This window comes from Doryrhamphus excisus, linkage group LG7 (assembly GCF_037039965.1).
Source record: "Doryrhamphus excisus strain RoL-2023G ecotype Guam linkage group LG7, RoL_Dexc_Guam_v1.1, whole genome shotgun sequence".
Lineage (NCBI taxonomy): Eukaryota > Metazoa > Chordata > Actinopteri > Syngnathiformes > Syngnathidae > Doryrhamphus > Doryrhamphus excisus.
This window is the reverse complement of record NC_136363.1, coordinates 420,752-436,160: the sequence shown is the minus strand read 5'-3', so window position 1 is coordinate 436,160 and position 15,409 is coordinate 420,752. Positions and strand designations below refer to the sequence as shown.

Here is a 15,409-nt window from a genome sequence, read left to right as displayed (position 1 = left end):
TGTCGTCTCGTACGTCGCAGCACGTACGGATGCTTTGATGGGATTGGTGGCTGTGTGGGCGCCAACGTGTGTGGACCTTGGCTTGTCATGACCTTTGGAGTGGACACCTCCGGTCTTTCACCGCTGGCTTTGGCTTCCTCCTCCCACAAGATGGCGCTAATGTTGCTTTTCTCCCAGCCTCCTCCCAGCCTTTTCCCAGTCTCCTCTCAGCCTCCTCCCAGCCTTTTCCCAGTCTCCTCTCAGTCTCCTCCCAGTCTCCTCCCAGTCTCCTCCCAGCCTTTTCCCAGTCTCCTCTCAGCCTCCTCCCAGTCTCCTCCCAGCCTTTTCCCAGTCTCCTCTCAGTCTCCTCCCAGTCTCCTCCCAGCCTTTTCCCAGTCTCCTCCCAGCCTTTTTCCAGTCTCCTCCCAGTCTCCTCCCAGCCTTTTCCCAGTCTCCTCCCAGCCTTTTCCCAGTCTCCTCCCAGCCTTTTCCCAGTCTCCTCCCAGCCTTTTTCCAGTCTCCTCTCAGTCTTTTCCCAGTCTCCTCTCAGTCTCCTCCCAGTCTCCTCCCAGCCTCCTCCCAGCCTTTTCCCAGTCTCCTCTCAGTCTTTTCCCAGTCTCCTCTCAGTCTCCTCCCAGCCTCCTCCCAGCCTTTTCCCAGTCTCCTCTCAGTCTCCTCCCAGTCTCCTCCCAGCCTCCTCCCAGCCTTTTCCCAGTCTCCTCTCAGCCTTTTCCCAGTCTCCTCTCAGTCTCCTCCCAGTCTCCTCCCAGCCTCCTCCCAGCCTTTTCCCAGTCTCCTCTCAGCCTCCTCCCAGTCTCCTCCCAGCCTTTTCCCAGTCTCCTCTCAGCCTCCTCCCAGTCTCCTCCCAGTCTCCTCCCAGCCTTTTCCCAGTCTCCTCTCAGCCTCCTCCCAGCCTTTTCCCAGTCTCCTCTCAGCCTCCTCCCAGCCTTTTCCCAGTCTCCTCCCAGCCTTTTCCCAGTCTTGTCCCAGTCTCCTCCCAGCCTTTTTCCTGTCTCCTCTCAGCCTCCTCCCAGTCTCCTCCCAGCCTTTTCCCAGTCTTGTCCCAGCCTTTTCCTAGCCTTTTCCCAGTCTCCTCCCAGCTTCCTGCAGCACAATTTGAAGGAAAGCCCAGCAGCTTGTTGAGGCTTGACCCAGCCATGTCCACCCGGCCCCCATGTGATGTTTTCACGTTTGGAATGTGGACTTGTTAACCCGGTGCAGTGCAAAGTGTACATCCTTGACATCCACTTCCTTCCCAAGCATCATCTGCCACGGATGGGTTGTGCTATCGCCCCCCCCCCCCCCCCCCCCCGCTCACAGACAATCTAAGTAGGCTGGTGTAGGTTGTGTTGTTTTGCTTTGACAAGTTGAGCGTAGAATTTGGTGGAGTTGAGCCGACGTTTTGACTTCCCGACTCATCTTCTCACCAGACGGCTTTCCTTTTGCACGACAGGACGAGGCGGGCGGTATCAGCAATGCAATAAAAGGACGTAGCGGTGACGATGCTGCAGTTGTCATCCACATGTAGAATATATTTATAGTGCGGGACTTGCTGGAGGCGGGCTGATGTAGCAACTAGAAATACTAAAGATGACGTTTCTAGCGAATCTCTTGTGTTGAGCTAGTCCGCTATGTCCTTTCTTCTTCAATGATAAACACTTTGTGTATATTTTCATATCCAAAAGTATGCACTGATGTTATTGAAATTCTATACCGCTTTTACAGGAAAAGTGTTTGTTGTACCAAAGTATCCAAGTCCCTTGAAACCTTCTCCTTTTTGCGTATGTTTTACTGTATTTTCTATATTAAACCACAAAGCCAGGAACCGCATTCAGCTCCTTTTTTCTCCTTCCAATCAAATGTTTATTCAACCAGTGTCGCGTAGCTTAAGCTAGGCCGGACCGCCATCGCTAGCCATCCGGCCGTCTTCATTGGGGAAGTCCATGCCAGTCCAGTTCTGTCGGCAGCAAATTTCCCACCTCCTGCTGGCGTCAACCCCACCAGCGCTTGCTGGGGGGAGAAGGCACGGGGGGCGGCTCCACATCAAAGATGGCCTCCTGGCCCACGGACGAGCAGACGAAGTAGAGGTTGGCGCCCAGCATGACGAGCACGGGGAAGAAGGAGAGGCCGAAGCCCAGGCCTCGGATGCTGCTGCCCAGCGAGAGGCACAGCCAGTAGATGAGCCTGGGGGGGGGGGGGGGGGGGGGGGGGGCATGAGGTCGTGGTTCAGCAAGGTCGGTTGAAGAAACGTGTGCCACGGCGGGGATGAGCATGACACGGCACATCTTACCTTCCGAAAACAAAGACCACGGTGAGCAGCGGCACCAGTTTGAGCATGTCCTGGTTGACGTACGTCGCCATGACAACCAGCTGCAGGACGAAGAAGAGGAAGAGGCCCAGCGACTCGTTGACGTAGTGCCAGTGTATCGCCGTCGTCCCGTCGACCGCTTTGCTCTGGAAGCGCGGCTTGACGTCGCTGTAGCGCAGCCTGGCCACGCCCTGCACCACCATGCCTGCAAACACCGCGCCGGGTCAGCGCCGGGTCAGCGCCGGGTCAGCGCCGGGTCAGCGCCAGGCCGCCGTGTGACGTGCGCCCCCACCAAAAGCCTTACCCAGCACCACGGGGATGGCGGCAAAGATGGCGCAGCGCAGTGTGTACACCACCCTGAGAGGGGAGCTGGCGAGCAGCGGGGAGTCAAAGGGCAGAAGGGCGTAGCCCCCCCAAACCAGGAACGGGAAGAGGAGCGCCGCGGACGCCGTGGCCAACACCAGCTTCATCTTCTCGCCGCACAGGTCCTCCAGCCAGCCTGACAGGACAGAAAAATACACATGTGGATCGTAAAATCATCACGTGGACCCTGTGGTCTACAACTCTGGAAGACTAGTCACCTAGTCTTACATTACCTAGTCTACCTAAGACTAGTTACCTAGTCTTACATTACCTAGTCTACCTAAGACTAGTTACCTCGTCTTACATTACCTAGTCTACCTAAGACTAGTTACCTAGTCTTACATTACCTTGTCTACCTAAGACTAGTTACCTAGTCTTACATTACCTTGTCTACCTAAGACTAGTTACCTAGTCTTACATTACCTAGTCTACCTAAGACTAGTTACCTCGTCTTACATTACCTAGTCTACCTAAGACTAGTTACCTAGTCTTACATTACCTAGTCTACCTAAGACTAGTTACCTAGTCTTACATTACCTAGTCTACCTAAGACTAGTTACCTAGTCTTACATTACCTAGTCTAGCTAAGTCTAGCTAATGGAAGACTAGTTACATTAAGAAAAAAAGAAACAAGGGAAACCTCACACACACTCAACAGGGGCCCCAGGAGGACCCAAAAACGGCATAAAATGCCAGTGTTTGAATTTTGCCATTTTTGAAAAAAACGTAAGGGGTTAGTATGTCATTTTTTTCAGTTTTTTCAACTTGCTTCTAAAGCACTTTTCTGGTGAAAAAAACAGCGGAAACCTCACACACACTCAACAGGGGCCCCAGGAGCATCCAAAAACGGCATAAAAACCAGGTTTTAAATTTGGTGATTTTTGAAAAAAACGTAAGGGGTTAGTATGTCGTTTTTTTCAACTTGAAAAAAAATGCACTTTTCTGGTGAAAAAACCAGGGGAAACCTCACACGCACTCAACAGGGGCCTCAGAAGCACCCAAAAATGGCATAAAATGCCAGTGTTTGAATTTTGCCATTTTTGAAAAAAACGTAAGGGGTTAGTATGTCGTTTTTTTCAGTTTTTTCAACTTGAAAAAAATGCACTTTTCTGGTGAAAAAAACAAGGGAAACCTCACACACACTCAACAGGGGCCTCAGAAGCACCCAAAAATGGCATAAAATGCCAGGTTTTAAATTTGGTGATTTTTGAAAAAAACGTAAGGGGTTAGTATGGCGCTTTTTTCAGTTTTTTCAACTTGAAAAAAATCCACTTTTCTGGTGAAAAAAACAGCGGAAACCTCACACACACTCAACAGGGGCCCCAGGAGCATCCAAAAACGGCATAAAAAGCCAGGTTTTAAATTTGGTGATTTTTGAAAAAAACGTAAGGGGTTAGTATGGCGTTTTTTTCAGTTTTTTCAACTTGAAAAAAATGCACTTTTCTGGTGAAAAAACAAGGGAAACCTCACACGCACTCAACAGGGGCCTCAGGAGCATCCAAAAACGGCATAAAAAGCCAGGTTTTAAATTTGGTGATTTTTGAAAAAAACGTAAGGGGTTAGTATGTCGTTTTTTTCAGTTTTTTCAACTTGAAAAAAATGCACTTTTCTGGTGAAAAAACAGGGGAAACCTCACACACACTCAACAGGGGCCTCAGAAGCACCCAAAAATGGCATAAAATGCCAGTGTTTGAATTTTGCCATTTTTGAAAAAAACTTAAGGGGTTAGTATGTCGTTTTTTCCAGTTTTTTCAACTTGCTTCTAACGCACTTTTCTGGTGAAAAAAACAGGGGAAACCTCACACACACTCAACAGGGGCCACAGGAGGACCCAAAAACAGCATAAAATGCCAGGATTTAAATTTTGCCATTTTTGAAAAAAACGTAAGGGGTTAGTATGTCGTTTTTTTCAGTTTTTTCAACTTGAAAAAAATGCACTTTTCTGGTGAAAAAAACAAGGGAAACCTCACACACAGTCAACAGGGGCCTCAGGAGCATCCAAAAACGGCATAAAAAGCCAGGTTTTAAATTTGGTGATTTTTGAAAAAAACGTAAGGGGTTAGTATGGCGTTTTTTTCAGTTTTTTCAACTTGAAAAAAAATGCACTTTTCTGGTGAAAAAAACAGCGGAAACCTCACACACACTCAACAGGGGCCCCAGGAGCATCCAAAAACGGCATAAAAAGCCAGGTTTTAAATTTTGTGATTTTTGAAAAAAACGTAAGGGGTTAGTATGTCGTTTTTTTCAGTTTTTTCAACTTGAAAAAAATGTGCTTTTCTGGTGAAAAAAACAAGGGAAACCTCACACACACTCAACAGGGGCCCCAGGAGGACCCAAAAATGGCATAAAATGCCAGTGTTTGAATTTTGCCATTTTTGAAAAAAACGTAAGGGGTTAGTATGTCGTTTTTTTCAGTTTTTTCAACTTGAAAAAAAAATGCACTTTTCTGGTGAAAAAAACAGCGTAAACCTCACACACACTCAACAGGGGCCCCAGGAGCATCCAAAAAAGGCATAAAAAGCCAGGTTTTAAATTTGGTGATTTTTGAAAAAAACGTAAGGGGTTAGTATGTCGTTTTTTTCAGTTTTTTCAACTTGAAAAAAATGTGCTTTTCTGGTGAAAAAAACAAGGGAAACCTCACACACAGTCAACAGGGGCCCCAGGAGGACCCAAAAACGGCATAAAATGCCAGTGTTTGAATTTTGCCATTTTTGAAAAAAACGTAAGGGGTTAGTATGTCGTTTTTTTCAGTTTTTTCAACTTGAAAAAAAAATGCACTTTTCTGGTGAAAAAAACAGCGTAAACCTCACACACACTCAACAGGGGCCCCAGGAGCATCCAAAAAAGGCATAAAAAGCCAGGTTTTAAATTTGGTGATTTTTGAAAAAAACGTAAGGGGTTAGTATGTCGTTTTTTTCAGTTTTTTCAACTTGAAAAAAATGTGCTTTTCTGGTGAAAAAAACAAGGGAAACCTCACACACAGTCAACAGGGGCCCCAGGAGGACCCAAAAACGGCATAAAATGCCAGTGTTTGAATTTTGCCATTTTTGAAAAAAACATAAGGGGTTAGTATGTCGTTTTTTTCAGTTTTTTCAACTTGCTTCTAACGCACTTTTCTGGTGAAAAAAACAGCGGAAACCTCACACACACTCAACAGGGGCCCCAGGAGCATCCAAAAACGGCATAAAAAGCCAGGTTTTAAATTTGGTGATTTTTGAAAAAAACGTAAGGGGTTAGTATGGCGTTTTTTTCAGTTTTTTCAACTTGAAAAAAATGCAGTTTTCTGGTGAAAAAACAAGGGAAACCTCACACGCACTCAACAGGGGCCTCAGGAGCATCCAAAAACGGCATAAAAAGCCAGGTTTTAAATTTGGTGATTTTTGAAAAAAACGTAAGGGGTTAGTATGTCGTTTTTTTCAGTTTTTTCAACTTGAAAAAAATGCACTTTTCTGGTGAAAAAACAGGGGAAACCTCACACACACTCAACAGGGGCCTCAGAAGCACCCAAAAATGGCATAAAATGCCAGTGTTTGAATTTTGCCATTTTTGAAAAAAACTTAAGGGGTTAGTATGTCGTTTTTTCCAGTTTTTTCAACTTGCTTCTAACGCACTTTTCTGGTGAAAAAAACAGGGGAAACCTCACACACACTCAACAGGGGCCACAGGAGGACCCAAAAACAGCATAAAATGCCAGGATTTAAATTTTGCCATTTTTGAAAAAAACGTAAGGGGTTAGTATGTCGTTTTTTTCAGTTTTTTCAACTTGAAAAAAATGCACTTTTCTGGTGAAAAAAACAAGGGAAACCTCACACACAGTCAACAGGGGCCTCAGGAGCATCCAAAAACGGCATAAAAAGCCAGGTTTTAAATTTGGTGATTTTTGAAAAAAACGTAAGGGGTTAGTATGGCGTTTTTTTCAGTTTTTTCAACTTGAAAAAAAATGCACTTTTCTGGTGAAAAAACAGGGGAAACCTCACACACACTCAACAGGGGCCTCAGACGCACCCAAAAATGGCATAAAATGCCAGTGTTTGAATTTTGCCATTTTTGAAAAAAACTTAAGGGGTTAGTATGTCGTTTTTTCCAGTTTTTTCAACTTGCTTCTAACGCACTTTTCTGGTGAAAAAAACAGGGGAAACCTCACACACACTCAACAGGGGCCCCAGGAGGACCCAAAAACGGCATAAAATGCCAGTGTTTGAATTTTGCCATTTTTGAAAAAAACATAAGGGGTTAGTATGTCGTTTTTTTCAGTTTTTTCAACTTGCTTCTAACGCACTTTTCTGGTGAAAAAAACAGCGGAAACCTCACACACACTCAACAGGGGCCCCAGGAGCATCCAAAAACGGCATAAAAAGCCAGGTTTTAAATTTGGTGATTTTTGAAAAAAACGTAAGGGGTTAGTATGTCGTTTTTTTCAGTTTTTTCAACTTGAAAAAAATGCGCTTTTCTGGTGAAAAAAACAAGGGAAACCTCACACACACACTCAACAGGGGCCCCAGGAGGACCCAAAAACGGCATAAAATGCCAGTGTTTGAATTTTGCCATTTTTGAAAAAAACGTAAGGGGTTAGTATGTCGTTTTTTTCAGTTTTTTCAACTTGAAAAAAAATGCACTTTTCTGGTGAAAAAAACAGCGGAAACCTCACACACACTCAACAGGGGCCCCAGGAGCATCCAAAAACGGCATAAAAAGCCAGGTTTTAAATTTTGTGATTTTTGAAAAAAACGTAAGGGGTTAGTATGTCGTTTTTTTCAGTTTTTTCAACTTGAAAAAAATGTGCTTTTCTGGTGAAAAAAACAAGGGAAACCTCACACACACTCAACAGGGGCCCCAGGAGGACCCAAAAATGGCATAAAATGCCAGTGTTTGAATTTTGCCATTTTTGAAAAAAACGTAAGGGGTTAGTATGTCGTTTTTTTCCGTTTTTTCAACTTGAAAAAAAATGCACTTTTCTGGTGAAAAAAACAGCGTAAACCTCACACACACTCAACAGGGGCCCCAGGAGCATCCAAAAACGGCATAAAAAGCCAGGTTTTAAATTTGGTGATTTTTGACAAAAAACGTAAGGGGTTAGTATGGCGCTTTTTTCAGTTTTTTCAACTCGCTTCTAACACACTTTTCTGGTGAAAAAACAAGGGAAACCTCACACACACTCAACAGGGGCCTCAGAAGCACCCAAAAATGGCATAAAATGCCAGTGTTTGAATTTTGCCATTTTTGAAAAAAACGTAAGGGGTTAGTATGTCGTTTTTTTCAGTTTTTTCAACTTGAAAAAAAAATGCACTTTTCTGGTGAAAAAAACAGCGTAAACCTCACACACACTCAACAGGGGCCCCAGGAGCATCCAAAAAAGGCATAAAAAGCCAGGTTTTAAATTTGGTGATTTTTGAAAAAAACGTAAGGGGTTAGTATGTCGTTTTTTTCAGTTTTTTCAACTTGAAAAAAATGTGCTTTTCTGGTGAAAAAAACAAGGGAAACCTCACACACACTCAACAGGGGCCCCAGGAGGACCCAAAAACGGCATAAAAAGCCAGGTTTTAAATTTGGTGATTTTTGAAGAAAACGTAAGGGGTTAGTATGTCGTTTTTTTCAACTTGAAAAAAAATGCACTTTTCTGGTGAAAAAACCAGGGGAAACCTCACACGCACTCAACAGGGGCCTCAGAAGCACCCAAAAATGGCATAAAATGCCAGTGTTTGAATTTTGCCATTTTTGAAAAAAACGTAAGGGGTTAGTATGTCGTTTTTTTCAGTTTTTTCAACTTGAAAAAAAATGCACTTTTCTGGTGAAAAAAACAGCGGAAACCTCACACACACAACAGGGGCCCCAGGAGCATCCAAAAACGGCATAAAAAGCCAGGTTTTAAATTTGGTGATTTTTGAAAAAAACGTAAGGGGTTAGTATGTCGTTTTTTTCAGTTTTTTCAACTTGAAAAAAATGTGCTTTTCTGGTGAAAAAAACAAGGGAAACCTCACACACACTCAACAGGGGCCCCAGGAGGACCCAAAAATGGCATAAAATGCCAGTGTTTGAATTTTGCCATTTTTGAAAAAAACGTAAGGGGTTAGTATGTCGTTTTTTTCAGTTTTTTCAACTTGAAAAAAAATGCACTTTTCTGGTGAAAAAACAGGGGAAACCTCACACACACTCAACAGGGGCCTCAGAAGCACCCAAAAACGGCATAAAAAGCCAGGTTTTAAATTTGGTGATTTTTGACAAAAAACGTAAGGGGTTAGTATGGCGCTTTTTTCAGTTTTTTCAACTCGCTTCTAACGCACTTTTCTGGTGAAAAAACAAGGGAAACCTCACACACACTCAACAGGGGCCTCAGAAGCACCCAAAAATGGCATAAAATGCCAGTGTTTGAATTTTGCCATTTTTGAAAAAAACGTAAGTGGTTAGTATGTCGTTTTTTTCAGTTTTTTCAACTTGAAAAAAAATGCACTTTTCTGGTGAAAAAACACGGGAAACCTCACACGCACTCAACAGGGGCCTCAGAAGCACCCAAAAACGGCATAAAAAGCCAGGTTTTAAATTTGGTGATTTTTGACAAAAAACGTAAGTTTCCGTTTTTTCAACTCGCTTCTAACGCACTTTTCTGGTGAAAAAAACAGGGGAAACCTCACACACACTCAACTGGAGACCAGGGTTCAATTCCACCCTCGGGCATCTCTGTGTGGGTTTTCTCTCTTTTCGCATGTTCTCCCCATGCATGCGTGAGCGAATATAGTATGAAGGAATATATGAAGATAGTGAATGTACAAGCTAAGCCTTGGCGGAGGTCTCTTTAGCATCGCGTGTGGAATGATGTCCACGATCTGGTACTCACAGCCTTTGTCGTGGCGGCGTGTCCGGGTGTGGCCGTAGGGGGGCGCTGCGTGTTCCTCCCCGTCTGCGTGGTCCTCAATGGACAGTCGGCTCTCCACGGGAGTTTCCTGACCGGAGCGCCGTACGATGTTGACCTGTGGAGTGAATCCCATGCCGGCTCTCTCGGAGATCCAGGGGGACTCCGTCACTTCCTCCTCCTCCCCCTCCTCCTCCTCCTCCTCGTCGTCCGCCAACGAGCCGTCTCCCTTGCTGTCCCGCTGCGGCTCCAAGAGCTCGTCCCTCCACTTGTCTCCCTCGGGCATGCTCTCCCTCCACTTGGCTTTGCTCAGCCCGTCGTCTTCGTCGTGAGCCTCGGACGGGTCCCGGCTGACCCCGCTGACCCCGGTGTCCTTCTCCTCTGACTCGGATTGTCCCATCCTGGAGGAGACGGCGTCTGTCTCCTGTGTCTTCTCGTCTTTGTCTCCAGGCCAGGGCAGAGTGGCATCCTCCAGGAGATGACAGCCTGCGGCTTCCTGTTCCTCCTCGCACATCTTCTTCACGCCGTCTGACGTCTTGGCACTTCCTGCTCGCTGACCACTGTTGGTCAAGAGCTTCGTCTCCTCATCGGGGGCTTGGACAGACATACTTTGTCAAAATACTAAGTGTGTATTTGGTCTTGGGGGAATGGATGTGGAGCAGTGAAAGGGCCGTCAGAAGCACATCTTCCGTAGCATGAATGCCATCACTGAGTTCATCATCAGGCGTCCTGACAGGACAAACATATTTCAGTAAGCGGAACAACCGAGCAGCCTGTTTTAGCCGTTTGTAATGGCGCCCCCTGGTGGTGGCCAATGCGGCTAATCATTGACCGCCTTTCTATCTCGGCGCTGTTGGGAAATGAAGTAAATATATCATTAATTACTCAATGCCAAAAAGGCGGACTTTGTGTAAAAAACACGCACACCGAGTGTCTCAATTACTCGTTCAATATGACACGTTTTAGTGTTGGTGGTCAAATAGTTGGTGAAGTGTTGAGATAAGAGGCCTGTTCGCTGTTTGGACCCGACGGCTATGCTAGCTCACCAGCAACAACGTAGGAATGTCGCTTCAACGTGGCCACGAAGACTTACTTTCATTAAGTTTCATTGGCTCTTTCAGCCAACAGTGACTATTATTATCATGACTATTATGCCGACTCACCTGTGTCTATTCCACCGACAGCGCAACTGAGAGGAAAAGTTTGGACTGTTTGTTTCTCCTCACTCACAGGAAGTGCGGACTCGCGGGGGAGGTGTGGCAGGTGGGGGAGGTGAGGGAGGTGAGGCAGGTGGGGGAGGTGAGGCAGATGGGGGAGGTGAGGCAGATGGGGGAGGTGAGGCAGGTGTGGCAGGTGCGCCTCCGCTCCAGAGCAGGTGAGCGTGAAGAGGTCCCACTCTGCTCTGCTTTGAGGTGAAGGCAAGGCAGTGTCTTGGGAAGTTCATGTAGCTTTATTTCAACGCATGTTTGCCCAGGGAGGGCTAATCAATCAATTCCAATCAATAACCAGCCAAAAGATTAAAACAACAAGGTCAACGTTTTATTTCAAGAACATATTTTACAAATTATTGGCTTCTTGTTGAAAACACAAAAATCCTTTCATTTTTCCCCAAGGTTTGAATTTGAATGGATTTGTATTTTTTTCTCTTTTCATGAAAACAATCATTGACATGATGTGATTGAGAGGTTGGCCGTTAAACGTCTTTCAGTGACCCGAGCATTAAATGAAGCTGAAGACACGATTTGAACAACAAATAATTCCAAGGTAAAAAAGCCAAAAACAAAGACTTGAATCTCCTGACAGTATGAAAAATATCCAACAGCTACGTGGGGAGGGGGGGGGGTAGAGGGAGGAGGGAGGGGGTGAGAGACACACACACTAAAGTGAAAAACATTTACAAATGAAAAGTCCAAATAGAGGGAGAAATCTTCATGGCAGGAAGGCGTTTAAACAGAGCACACGTTGTCAAGCAATAATACATGTGACTAAAAGCCAGAAGTAGTAAAAAAAACCAAAAAAAAAGCCGAGGTACATTCAAAGCTTTGGCTATCAATGAAAGGTGTCAATAACCGTTCCGTCCTGCTACCAGCCAGACTAAGTCGGAAGGAAAGAAAAGCACACAAAAGATTTGGACTAAACATGGCGCCACACTGAAGCTTTTAGTCTTCAGCGGAGCTAAACTAGGAAATGTGCTGGTGGAAATCATCTTACCAAGTTATTTTTTTGTCCTTTTTCTCAGCGTCTTGAGGACGCTTCTGGGTGTTAAAAAGCAAAAGCAAAGATTCTCTAGGGTTTATTTGGACTACAAATGGCCTGGCACACTATCTTAGTGGACTACATCTAGCTAAGACAACTAAAATCTAAAAGAATCCCAAAAAGGTCTAGTAAGACTTAATGTCAAAGAAATAAAAGGTTAGTCGGTAGAAGAATAGCTAAGTTACCAGACTAAAATGTTTTGTTTTTTCATATGGATCACAACTACAAGTGTACACCTTGACTTGTTTCAAGTCCTCCAAGACCGCAGCTTGTGGATTGTTCATCAAGCCTGGTCAGCACAGCGTCGAAGGGGGGAGGGATGTCACTCCTGAGCATCCCCGTCCTCCATCTCTAGGCGCCCCTCGTCTTCCCCCTCGTCAGCGGGCAGGTCTGCCACTTGTTCCTCCTCGGCGTCTGCGGTGGCGGCGTCGGTGTCGGAATGGTTCCAGGGCTCGCTGTCGTGCTGGCCCTCCTTCTGGACTTTGCTCTTGTTGACCGATCCCTTGGGGCGGCCCCTTTTCCGCGGCGTGCCGTCTGCACCTAATGTGGGCTTGGGGGGGCGCGGCGTGGGGTTGGGGTTGCGCAAGTGGGCGCCTCTCTTGGATTCTGACTTGCGAGGTCGACCCGGGGTGCGGCGCGGGGCTTCTGGGGCTCCTTCTGGAGGCTCCACAAGAGGATACTTCCTGGGCCTCCCGAGGGGCTTCCATACCTTTGGCTTCGGGGACTCCCCCGTTGCGGGATACTTTCTTGGACGGCCTCTTTTTCGTGGGGGGCCGTCATACTTGCGTAAGTGGGCACCTTTTTTAGCTTCCAACTTGCGCGGGCGACCTCGGCCCCGGTTCGGACCTCGCCCCCGCTTCGGACCTCCTCCGGCTGGCCCCGGGCTAGCAGAGAGGGGATGCTTCCTTGGCCTGCCCAGAGGTTTCCACACACGCGCCTTTTTGGACTCCTCGGTGGATGATGGCAAGGGGTACTTCCTCGGGCGGCCCCTGCGGGACATCTCCTTTCTGGGTCGCCCACGCTTCCCCGTCTTTCGGGGAAGGCGTATCTCCAACCTGGAAGGAGGAATATGCTTTCTCCGTGGGCGTCCTGCTTGAAAGTGGACCTCAAGAAAGGGTTTCTTGTTCATGGAACCTTTTGGACGTCCTCGCCCTCTCTTCGGGCGCAGAGGGTCATCTGCTGGCATTTGCTTCCGCTCCGAGCTACTCTTCCTTGGTCTTCCTCTGCCCCTTGGAGTCTTTGGGACTCCGTTGTCATCCAACTCCACCTCCTTGCTCTGAGGTGTCTTTTTGCCAGAACCTTTCGGTCGGCCTCTCTTCTTCGGCGCCCATTCGTAACTTTCATCATCACTGGAGATGTTTTCCGCTTTGCGCTTACCAGATCCCTTGGGGCGACCCCGTCCCCTTTTCGGTTCCTCGGAGCCGCTGTTGTTTGGAGCCTTTTCGGCAGAGCGTTTGCTCATGGACCCCTTTGGCCTGCCTCTCTTTTTGGGAGTGTACTCTTCCCCGCTGTCCAAAGTCTTGAATCCCAGTGCGGGTCCACTGTTGGAAATGCCAGACACGAGCTCCATGAGGTTTAAATCTGGAATGCTGACCTGCAGCTTCTTAGAACCTTTGGGTCTTCCCCTGCCTCTTTTCACAAAACTGTTATCGGAATTTTCTTCGCCGGACTCTTCTTTGTTTAGAATGTCTCCTTGTTCCTCAATCACTGTCAATGCTTCTTCCATTCCGCTGCTGTCCGCTCGGACTGCAATTAGATGGGCATCTGGAACGCACACATTGCAATGATGATCACAAAACAAGTAGTCTCAGGTTAAAGCAGGAGGAGGCACTGAGGAGGTACTACTGGTGCTGCCCTCTGCTGGCCAGTAGAAAAAAATGCAAATACACAATCAATGATTTTCTTAGTTGATATGGCTAACATGATATGATATCACTGAATATTATCACATCTTACGTGAGCTTCATTCATTTTGGCAACAAAATATCCAAGCACGAACTGGAGTTAAAACCTGGAGAATTATTCATGTTCTTACTTTGTGGAGTACTTTTTGTGGTTGAATAAGACTCAAACCGTACATTTAAATGCAATTAATTTTAACCAATACATATTTTAAAATGATCACTATTAAGCTACATTAAAACTTGTATTTTTTTATTTAAGAGTGATAATCTGCGTAATTGGCGAAACATAAAAATACTAAATCATTATCAATGTGCCTACAAAAGAAATAAAAAGCTACGTTTAACAGGCCATAATTTATCGTTTGAGATTGTTTTGTTTTCGCCATTTTCCCGAACAGGAAAAACGGCACCATCACCGCCTCAGAACAAAAAAACGTGCGGAATAATCATAAATATATTCCAATAATATTTAAAATGGAGGCTTAATATTCCATAAAATATTCTAGCTGCGTAGTATTAATTTATCGCCGCTGTTGCTGTTGTTAGGAGGGCGTGTTTAGCATGACTCGGTCTAATTCCTGGGCAACAACGGCGGGAAGGTGTAGCGCCAGTCAAGTGTTTCGGAAAGTAGCAATAATAACAAGGCAAAAAAACACTTACATTCTCGCTGCGTTCTTAAGCCTTTAGTTACACGTAATATTTAAAAAAACACCAACGCGGACGGTAATATTAGACGAATTAACCGAGGACACATACACACAATTTTATCCAACAATCGCTATGATTATGGAACAGACTGTTTTCCAGGTGATAGTCAGTTTCAAAATCGACAACGGCGGGCAGACGAACAAGCTAGCTGGCAAAGACGAGGTTTTAAAATGCTACATTCGACCGAATGTGAATCGCCTACCGTTTGGATAGCCCCAAGATGCCGTTGATTTGATTCAGGACAAAACAGTGAATAAAAGATGTCGACTGGGGAACCTCAAAAAAGCGCCAATTATTATGGCTGTGACGGCGGTAATATATTTGCTATCGTTTCCGGTAGTCCGTCACTTACAAGTGCCTCGGGTAGGAACACAAATTTGGATTTGCTTTGGTTCCCAGATCCCTTTTAGACCGGAACTAAAACCAATGAATAATATGTACTGATTGAAGAAGAAAGTTGAGGAAAGTAGAATGCCATTAAACGTGCGTATAATAATAATATTTTTATTTCATAAGAGAAAAGAATAGAATATATTATTTGTTTTTGAGAATTTGTTTTTACAGTAGCACACGAGATTTCACTAGCTGTATACTGTATATTATATATAAAATATATATATATGTACACAATTATTCAAACTTGTTAGCTCTGTTCTATTCCATCTTCAAATAGAAATAAAACAAAACAATTTAAATTCTATGCAAGTGATACTTTCTTGAGTCAGTTTGTACATCTTCAAAATGAATGTGTACTATGGGAGTTGGATATTGTTAATATATATTAAATGTGCAGCATATTTATATTCATATAATAAACCCATCCTTGGTTGTTTTGAAGAAACCGGCAGACCGACTCACACACGACCGTTTTTGAATGTAATACAGTAATCCTAATCTTAATAATTGAAGGTCCAATGTCAAGTGTCACAGCAACAGCATGGCATATCAAAAGTCCTACGCGTACAAACATACGTACGCATAAAAACAAATATCACGGGTATGTGGTCCAGCAAGTAAGGGCCTTTCCACCAGAGCAAAGCATAT

General features: G+C 45.2%; 3 protein-coding genes across 3 annotated transcripts; 1 reads left to right on the top strand and 2 right to left on the bottom strand.

Annotated features, from left to right (window-relative positions):
- The first annotated feature begins 3 nt into the window (after window positions 1-3).
- LOC144899505 (uncharacterized) lies at window positions 4-1,804 on the top strand. Its single transcript, XM_078791815.1, has 2 exons — window positions 4-981; window positions 1,081-1,804. The coding sequence occupies exons 1-2, from the start codon at window positions 88-90 to the stop codon at window positions 1,120-1,122; spliced, it is 936 nt and encodes a 311-aa protein (XP_078647941.1). The 5' UTR covers window positions 4-87; the 3' UTR covers window positions 1,123-1,804.
- LOC131101430 (uncharacterized) lies at window positions 1,575-10,763 on the bottom strand. The gene is made up of 5 exons (XM_058046576.2): window positions 10,661-10,763; window positions 9,483-10,226; window positions 2,592-2,786; window positions 2,270-2,492; window positions 1,575-2,163 (listed from the first exon to the last, which is right to left on the bottom strand). The coding sequence occupies exons 2-5, from the start codon at window positions 10,102-10,104 to the stop codon at window positions 1,971-1,973; spliced, it is 1,233 nt and encodes a 410-aa protein (XP_057902559.2). The 5' UTR covers window positions 10,105-10,226; window positions 10,661-10,763; the 3' UTR covers window positions 1,575-1,970.
- Window positions 10,764-11,459: 696 nt separating this feature from the next.
- On the bottom strand, window positions 11,460-14,728 carry LOC131101429 (uncharacterized). The gene is made up of 2 exons (XM_058046575.2): window positions 14,568-14,728; window positions 11,460-13,517 (listed from the first exon to the last, which is right to left on the bottom strand). Exon 2 carries the CDS (start codon window positions 13,477-13,479, stop codon window positions 12,076-12,078), a length of 1,404 nt encoding a protein of 467 aa, XP_057902558.2. The 5' UTR covers window positions 13,480-13,517; window positions 14,568-14,728; the 3' UTR covers window positions 11,460-12,075.
- Window positions 14,729-15,409: the final 681 nt, after the last annotated feature.

Bases quoted from the DNA above. Each gene is read 5' to 3' on its own strand.
- LOC144899505 (XM_078791815.1), top strand. From the start codon at position 88: ATGACCTTTGGAGTGGACACCTCCGGTCTTTCACCGCTGGCTTTGGCT. The intron at 982-1,080 runs CTTTTTCCTGTC...TCTCCTCCCAGC, and splicing joins TGTCCCAGTCTCCTCCCAGC to TTCCTGCAGCACAATTTGAA.
- LOC131101430 (XM_058046576.2), bottom strand. From the start codon at position 10,104: ATGTCTGTCCAAGCCCCCGATGAGGAGACGAAGCTCTTGACCAACAGT. The intron at 2,787-9,482 runs GTGAGTACCAGA...CTGTCCTGTCAG, and splicing joins ACGCCGCCACGACAAAGGCT to GCTGGCTGGAGGACCTGTGC. The intron at 2,493-2,591 runs GTAAGGCTTTTG...CGGTGTTTGCAG, and splicing joins CGCCATCCCCGTGGTGCTGG to GCATGGTGGTGCAGGGCGTG.
- LOC131101429 (XM_058046575.2), bottom strand. From the start codon at position 13,479: ATGGAAGAAGCATTGACAGTGATTGAGGAACAAGGAGACATTCTAAAC.